General features: G+C 40.3%; 1 protein-coding gene across 4 annotated transcripts in view; it reads left to right on the plus strand.

Moving 5' to 3' along the window:
* Nucleotides 1-8121, plus strand: part of ABCC5 (ATP binding cassette subfamily C member 5) — a 123678-nt gene extending 115557 nt beyond the window's left edge. For all 4 annotated transcript variants that reach the window (XM_077290143.1, XM_077290145.1, XM_077290146.1 and 1 more), the window contains 7 exons: nt 475-564; nt 1753-1942; nt 2038-2197; nt 2514-2592; nt 2970-3083; nt 5142-5306; nt 6373-8121. In XM_077290143.1, coding sequence (XP_077146258.1) covers nt 475-564; nt 1753-1942; nt 2038-2197; nt 2514-2592; nt 2970-3083; nt 5142-5306; nt 6373-6474 — 900 coding nt within the window. In that variant the 3' untranslated portion in view covers nt 6475-8121. The remainder of the gene's footprint in view (nt 1-474; nt 565-1752; nt 1943-2037; nt 2198-2513; nt 2593-2969; nt 3084-5141; nt 5307-6372) is intronic.
* Nucleotides 8122-9259: the final 1138 nt, after the last annotated feature.

The raw sequence follows: 9259 nt of genomic DNA on the forward strand, positions 1-9259 counted from the left end.
GTTTTAGAGTTATGACCTCATAAAGTGACAGTGGTCAGAATTGTAAAAATTGGCCCTGTCACTTAGGTGAAAACAGGCTTCGGGGTGAAGGGGTTAAGTCATGCCAAGACTTTACTTAGCAAGCAGCATTGTGCATATATAACCATACCGAAGTTGCTGTCTGTCACTACAGACAGGATTTTACATAAATGCCTAGAAGATGCAGGTCCCACCTCTGGGGCCCACATCTGTCTTGATAAAAGGGCCACATCACAGGCTGTCGGGAGTAGAGAGGCGGCTGCAAACGTGCGGCTCTCTTTGTTTAATTCTCTGGGGATGAGGTAAATATCTGGGGTAGGGTACACTCATTTCAACTATCTATTTTGAATTACAGAGTCATAGTATAACTGTCTTTGTGCTTTTGTGAAGATTTTACTACGTTTTTTTCTTATGCATCAGTTTTAAGCTTTATTGTTCTTATGCTTTAAATTCCAGTTGACAGGACTATTTCAGTTTACTGTCCGACTTGCATCAGAAACAGAAGCTCGATTCACATCAGTAGAACGTATCAGTCATTACATCAAGGTAAGCGTCAGTGCTTAAAGTGGTTGTCCACTACTTAGATATTGATGACCTATCCGCAATATCAGATTGGTGATGGTCTAACACCCCCACCGATCAGCTATTGGCTCCGGTGGTAACGGTTACTGTGTGCAGGACCCCCACCAATCAGCTATTGGCTCCGGTGGTAACGGTTACTGTGTGCAGGACCCCCACCGATCAGCTATTGGCTCCGGTGGTAACGGTTACTGTGTGCAGGACCCCCACCGATCAGCTATTGGCTTCGGTGGTAACGGTTACTGTGTGCAGGACCCCCACCGATCAGCTATTGGCTCCGGTGGTAACGGTTACGGTGTGCAGGACCCCCACCGATCAGCTATTGGCTCCGGTGGTAACGGTTACTGTGTGCAGGACCCCCACCGATCAGCTATTGGCTCCGGTGGTAACGGTTACTGTGTGCAGGACCCCCACCGATCTGATATTGAGTACCTATTTTACTGAATTACGTTTTGCGTGTTCTGTAACAGATTTTCAGTATTGTGTTAAGAGGACCTGACATGTCTTCAAGAACTTAAAGCTGGCTGTATCTTTTACAGCTGTGATTCCCTAATTCCTCTGCACCTTTTTTATTTTTGTTTTACTCTTCTTCCCAAGCCACCCAGTGTCAATGGGGCATGAAGCAGCTCTGACACAGTCCAAGGACCCATGTCACAGCAGCTCCTGGAGATCGCTCTTGTGAGATTTACGTTATTTCAGGAAACCAAGCAGGGTTGCAGTACTTCTGTCCTCGGTGACTCCTGGAAGTTCTCTGCTTCCACTATGGGTCTGACGCAAGCTGTCTTGTTCCTTTTCCTCTTGTTGATATATTGTGTGTCACGAGATCTCACTGCTGGAGGTTTTCTGACACTGGTCTATGAATTATTTGTGTGCTAAGAAAAAAAGTGCTCAGGAATAAGAGAAATATCAGCAGTATACAATATAGTTTAAGCTTTTGAGGACATGACACATTTATTAAGTTTTTATTTTATCTAAGCAAATCTAAGCTTGCGTCCCAACCAAGTGACCCATTTTTTCATCTTGTGAGAATTCTATGTGTTTTTGTTATGGTCGTTTTGTGGGACCTTTATATGATCGTCAGGTTGACCAGCATTGTGTGTGAATAAGCGTTCTCAGATGCTCATTATTCCTATACAATTGTTTTCTTCTACTTAGACGTTGGCCCTTGAAGCTCCTGCCAGAATTAAGAACAAGGCTCCCCCTGCAGATTGGCCCCAAGAGGGAGAGATCATTTTTGAAACTGCAGGAATGAGATATAGAGAAAACCTACCCTTGGTACTGAAGAAAGTGTCTTTTACCATCAAGCCAAAAGAAAAGGTTGGAATTGTGGGAAGGACTGGGTCAGGTGAGAGAAATAGGTTTCATACTTGAAGAATGACATTGTGTGCTTCCATGATGACGTATTGCATTTTGACCATTAAAACTTATGTTGCCCCATAGGAAAGAGCTCTCTCGGCATGGCACTTTTCCGACTTGTGGAGCTTTCTAATGGCTGCATAAAAATAGATGGTGTAAATATTAGTGACATTGGCTTAGCAGATCTGCGCAGCAAGCTATCCATTATTCCCCAGGAGCCTGTCTTGTTCAGTGGCACTGTCCGGTAAGCACATTTACAAGGATCTAGGTCCCATAAACCTGGTCATTGTTTAATACTTCTAGCATTTAGGAGAACTAGCAGTCAGTGGTTAGCCAAGCTTTGCTGCAGATGCATAGTACCAAGGTGTTGTGAGGAGTGGGAGGTGGGAGCAGGCATGTTGTCTTAGAGGCAGTGTATGGGCAGGTTTAAAGATACTATAGATAACATATACTAGTGGAACTGTCATATATAAGAGTTACTTTCCACAGAATGTTTATCTGCAAACTGGATCTCTGATTTCTGTAGCAAAATTTTAATATGCATTACTTTAAATCCCTAGCTCCAACTTGGATCCTTTTAACCAATACTCAGAGGAGCAGATTTGGGATGCCCTGGAAAGGACGCACATGAAGGAATGTGTAAGTTAATATCTGCACTTACATTTTAAAGGAAATCTATCATTAGGATGAAAGGTGTCTCTTGTGTGTAGCTATGTTGAGACCTGCCAGTCATCTGGAGCAGGGTGCGGAGGAGCTGGCCAGGGGCAGCGCCGGACTAGTCAGCCAGGAGACACAGTATTGGCCGGCTTTCAAAGTTATGTTTGCTCTGAAACACCATAGTGTTTGAAAGTAAAAAGCACATGTGGCTGAAATCAGGTCTGAGTCCTGCAGCCTGTGGATCGAGCAGCACAAATCCAAAGGCCAATTCCCATGAAGTAATTAAGTTGCTATTCAGCCACATTTTTGAAGCAACCACTGTATTACATTTCTACAACATCTCGGTTTCTTCATGCTAGGTTGCCCAACTACCTCTCAAGCTTGAAACTGAAGTTTTGGAGAATGGAGAGAATTTCTCAGTGGGAGAACGCCAGTTAATGTGCATAGCGCGAGCTTTATTACGTAGATGTAAGGTAAGTCAGCTGCTCGGTATATCAGAATGTTATCGTTACAGCGCTTATGCAAATGAAGGTATATCTATTTTTATTGTCATTAAAAAAAAAAAACATGTTGGACTGATCTGTGTTTGACAATGCCTTTAATTTGTAATGGAAGCTGTAAATATCTGAAAAACATGTGAAAAGTTGCATGAATTTATATCTGTGGATGAAAATCTGAAGCTTGGTTTAATTCTTTTTATTCTATATAAATAGAATCTTTCACCAGATTTCCCAATGCAAACCATATGCTTTTCTAAAAAGATTTCTTGAACATGATGCATCTGGTGTACTTACTTAGAATTTCCATATGTATAATCCTTTTTAAAAGTTTTTCCTACTCATTTGAAAATGAGCTAGAGCTGGATATTGTGCTAGTGAATTACATATTTTAGAGGATAGTCTTGCCTTTTCTTTTTCCGCTCTTCTTAAAAGGGTTGCTCCTCCCTACACTGTCTGGCTTTCAGTCATAGGGTGCGGCTTTAGTCACTTCTCAGTATATAGCCAGACACCAGCACTGGCTGACAGCGGGCTTAGCAGGTTATCAGTATAGAGCGTGCAGTCAGTCAGTGCAGTGTACTAGTGGTGAGTGAAGCCACACTGGACGTGCCTCAATTACTGAAATCCGAAGGCTGTCAGGAGGAATAAGTGAATTTCCTCCCGGTAACTGGGCTCTCTGTGCAGTGGCTTTAGAACGCTGTTAACCTGCATATTAACACCATATCTGCCGGTTAAAGCGTTTTTGACGTGACAGGTTCCTTTTAAAACAAGACCATGACCACGGCGAGTTGAAGCTAGAGTAGAACTGTGAACTTCATATACTTTTCTTGAACACACACAACGTTGAACGTGACGTGGTATATATGAACTGCTCAATTCTCACATTTTATGTGCATAAGGAGTCTGCTTAAATCTGCACCAGGTTTTTGCTACCCCATCAGAAAGCAACATAATGTAAGTGCAGAGATGCTGATTCCAGCAGTCTATCACTTACTGGGTTGCTGTCTGCAGTTTTGTTAAAATGTCTGTTTTATCTGCTGCAGATCTACCAGTTCTCTGAGTGCTGAGCCCTGTATAATCCCGCCCACACCACTGATAGCCATATTCCTCTGCACACTGCATAGGCAGAAGGCTGCCATTCAGTGGTGGGGGCAGGGTTATACAGAGCTCATGAATATGGAGAACTACATGGCAGCAGGTTTACAAATCCTGTAGAGATAGTCTGCTGCTGATAAAACCGTGATGGTGCTTACTGCAATCACCCCAGTAAGTGACAAACTGCTGAAATCAAGGTCTCTGTTTCTCCATTTTGTTACTCGCAGATTAGATGGCAAAAACCTGTTGACATCATATTCCACAGTGCTTTACTGATGTTATCATCAGTATCTCTATTGGGGCTAAACATATATATATGTATATATATGTATATATATATATGTGTATATATATATATATATATATATATATATATATATATATATGTATATATATATATATATATATATATATATATATATATATATTCCTTATAAATATGTCTTCACACATTCTTGTTGCAAAGTGATTTTTATTAGGCCAATGCATCTAGAAAAAAAATCTTTACAAATGCTCCATTGCTTACCTATTATGCTTTACATGTTTTCAGACAAAAATAAGCCCTGTACATTTGGATCTTGTATGTATTTTAGAAGAAAGTTGAGCTGAAGATATAAAACAATTTCAAAAATATTTAGGACCTATTACAAAGTTGTTTAATTTTTTATTTTAAATGCATGGGATCAGCTAAAAAGGAAAATGATTATGAAGTTGTATATAGTCTGTATTCTTTACTGAGCAAGTGTGGAGTCCATCAGAATTAGGACTCTGATAAAGAAGCCCCTTCTGTGGGGAAGTAGTTATTACAAACTTGGACCACCTTTTAATGCATAGTTTCACTGCATTGTATGCAGTTTGTGTTACAAATTAAATAAGAGTTAGTTTTTTTGCAAGTTTTTAAATTTACATTAATGCTGATTGTTTATGCTCTTTTTTTAGATTCTCATTCTTGATGAAGCCACAGCAGCCATGGATGCAGAGACAGACCTTTTAATCCAGGAAACTATAAGGGAGGCGTTTTCAGATTGCACAATGTTGACCATAGCTCACCGTCTCAACACTGTGCTTGGGTGTGACCGTATTATGGTGCTAGCACAAGGACAGGTTAGTGAGAATAATCTAGCATTGGCATTTTTTTTGTTCAACTTTCTTCTGTTGCTCATTTTTATGTGTCTGTTTACTTAGAACAGATTGTTTTCATACATTGTCCTAACTTGGATATAATGACATTTTCATTAATTATTAACTGTGTTACTACATGACCTTGTGAGTTATTTTGTTTAAAAATACCATTTCGTTTTGTGTATTCAGCTCCCGCACAACCCTACACTTACAATTATGTACGGTTCTTTCGGAACTAAATAAAGGTATCTTGCTGCCCTTGGTCTGATAGTCCTAGCATTTCGATACTCCTTTCACAGAGCCTTGCTAATGAGCACATAAATACCCAATGCAAGTAATTGGTTTCTATAAGGCCGGTTTCACAAATCAGACAACCTACAAGGCTGTTGAGTCCAGGTCACAAGACCCATGGTCCAAATGGAAATCATGGTCCGTATTCTTACTGATATACGGTTGTCTGAATTCGGACTAAGACTATTTGGAAATTAGGTTTGTTTTTTCTGAGCCAGGCTGCAGAGTAATCACAATATAATTAATTATTCAATAATACTATTATTGAATGATTATCAGCCATTCTCAGAATCTTACAAGCTGTTTGATTTCAGATGCTACTATTTATTTTAATTCTGAAATAAATGAAACTGCAGAGACATAAGTTGTAGGTACTGTAAGGATGCAGCTGGACAGGTACTGGATGGGAGATATGTTTCACTTAGGTGGTTAGCCTCGGTGATGTGAAGCCCGTAGAGCAGCTTCCAGCAACAAAAGGTTGCTGCGATGTTTTTGAAAAGGGACCGAGTATCTGGGTCTGTGTTTTAGGAACAGCTAGAGGAGCTGGGTGGGACTGGTTGCTCCAATCTAGGCTGTGCAGTTTATTTAAAAGGTAGCTGAGCCTGAGAAGTAAATAGCAAGCTTGCTTGTTTTTTCAAGCACTTTGCATTTTTACTCATTTAAAAACGTGCAAATAACCCTTTAAAATTGTAATAATTAATGATATAGGTGTACCTTTTCATTTTTTATGTAACTAATGTGTTTTTATTGGTTACAGGTTATGGAATTTGACACACCGTCTGCCTTGCTTTCCAATGAGAATACTCGTTTCTACTCTATGTTTGCTGCAGCAGATAACAAGATTACCGTGAAGGGCTAAATAATGAGCACCTCAGCTAAACCCCACATAGTGGGGCTCTGCGCTGCTTCTCATTCCCTGCCTGTGGCAGGCTCAATCCCTACTTTTTTTTTCTCTTGACTGAAAATATGGTATATTTTGCCTTTTTATTTTCCTTCTCTTGTTTTAGATTTTTTTTTTTTTAGCACAAACCAATTCAGGACTGATTTAGATATTTTTTTTAACTGTTTGAAATAATATTCATGTTCTATTGTATTTATTCCTACTACTAAAGGTAAAAATATATGCGTTTTCGTTATGAAATGCACTGAAAATAATTAAAATGGTTCAGGCAACCATAGTTCTGTATGTAGCCAGCTTAGAATGAAGCTTTCTACATGCGTTTGTATATAGCCTATATTTACTGTGAAGATGTAAGCTGGTTTATTTTATATTAAAATGAGCACTGGGTTAACTATGAAATATATGGGTGTGGATTTTATGCAAACGTTTAAATGTGTTTTCACAATTTTTCTATAAAACGTTTTGTATATTTAACCAATTAGCAATGGGGAGATGGTAGGGTGGGAGTCAACTGAAGGGGGCCATTTTTCAGTAGTGTTTGGGGACCACTACTATGTTGGTACTTTCTTCAGGGTCTGGAGAATTTTGTTGGATTAGTCCATAATATCAAAAAGTTGTAGGGTTCCAATTCCTATCTGGGGTTGTGATGTGTGGGTGCACCAAGTTTCAATGTACACCAGTAACACGGCAGAAATGTACATGAAGACACTAGTCTACCATGAAAACCAAGAGCAAATTGAAAATCCCAAGTGTAGAAAAAAATTACTTACTGGTTCGTAGTTAATTACCAACAATGAAACAAAGTGTGGAATCAGGGTTAAGACCTCACTTCCACCATCTCAAAGATAATTCATTCTATTTTAGTCATATTGGGATGGGTCGGTCAAGGCCTATCAAGCCTAGAGTCCTATAAAAGTCCAAAACTGTTTACCCCAGCTCTTATCTCTATAAATACTGTTTAAGTGTTAAACGCCTCTTAAGTTTACCAAGGCGCTCCTGTAATGTACGTGGGTTCTTTTGGAAGCAATCTTGGGTTATGAGTTTTCTAGCAATAGAGTTGAAGAGCCCCAACCACCTTAGGCTACGTTCACATTTGCGTTGTGCGCCGCAGCGCACAACGCAAACAAAAACGCAGCAAAACGCATGCACAACGCTGCGTTTTGCGCCACATGCGTCCTTTTTTTAATTGATTTTGGACGCAGCAAAAATGAAACTTGCTGCGTCTTCTGCGCCCGGACGCGGGCGCCGCAGCGACGCATGCGGCGCAAAACGCAAGTGTTACGCATGTCCATGCGCCCCCATGTTAAATATAGGGGCGCATGACGCATGCGGCGCCCGCCGCTAATGTGAATGTAGCCTTAAGTGGTTCTGGTACTGGGTAGGTTATCCACATCTGAGCGTGGATAAAGTCACAAAGTAAGAGATGGGAAATGGAATTCATTATATTGGCCAGTTCCTCCCAATGTCCTGTGAACTTAGGGAAAAGCCAAAGCATATATATTATGTCTGCCTGGTGAAACTTACATCTAACGCAAATCGTCTCAAAGCCTTATACTGTACTAAAAACTAAGGTGTTTTCTATAATAAAGCTGTCTGCGCAATGTATCTTTCCATTGCTTCATTTGCACTACAAAAGTCGTCTTGTAGCACAGGCCTTTAAGGCCCCCAAAGACATTAAAGTGTCCCAAACTGGGCAACCAACTAATGCGAATGGGAGTCTCAGGAGTCGCCCCTAACAGATAGATAATGATGATGGAGGAGAGAAAAATCTGTCATCAGAGAAAAAAGCAGCTGTACTTTCCAATACCAGTTCACAATAGTAATGCACTGCAGGATGCAGCAAGCCTCCATGATATAAGGCAGAGGTATCACAGAGGCAAAATACTGAAAAAGCACTCATACAGCTATAAAGGAAATGGCAGGACTAGCTGTTGGGCGAGCTACATTTATCTAAGATGTATGGGTGCCTAGAGAAGAACTGGATGCTTATCTAGAATTTTATTTGAAAGATGTTGATATTAGTGATCCCTGTCAGATCATGCCAAAAGGATTCGTATCTGTAATAAAATTGTATAGTCGTACTTGTCATTTCATCAGAATGGGAGATAAATACATAGGCTGCACAGTTACATACCATGCACTCATTTTCAGAGGTAAGTTACCTAACCTGAGCAGTCTGCAAAGACTACACTGCAGAAAGGGCAGGACTTGTAACCAGTGAGATGAAGCAGAAACCCATCCTCCTGGCTATAGTAGTGTGTGCTGTGTCAGAGAAGAAATAGAAGAGAGCGGACAGTTCGAGGTGAGAGCAGTATAATGGGAAGAGATGAAGCAGACAGCAATATATTGAGAAAAACTACAAGATAGGATTACAGTCATTGAATAAGAAGGAATGCAAGTATGCCAATGAATTAGTAATCTATAGTATCCAGTAAACAATAGAAAGGGCAACAGTATCCAAGATAGAAAATATGAATTTTTTATTCATGCATCACAAAAATACAGGGAGAAGTCAACATTTTGCCCTCATCGATCATATGGGTCTTTGTCAAACCGCAAAAAATGGCAGAGATGCTTACCTGCCTAGGCCTCAGAACAAATGCATTATCAGGATGCAGTGGACCCATGTGGTTAAGATGGCGGCTACACAGGTGCAGAAATACCAATAAGGCAGCTACTCACAACCTACCAAATTAATGGAGGGGGTGGCTGCTTGGCATATGACTGCACATTAGAGACTTGT

This window comes from Ranitomeya variabilis, chromosome 2 (genome assembly GCF_051348905.1).
Source record: "Ranitomeya variabilis isolate aRanVar5 chromosome 2, aRanVar5.hap1, whole genome shotgun sequence".
In the NCBI taxonomy this organism is placed as follows: domain Eukaryota; kingdom Metazoa; phylum Chordata; class Amphibia; order Anura; family Dendrobatidae; genus Ranitomeya; species Ranitomeya variabilis.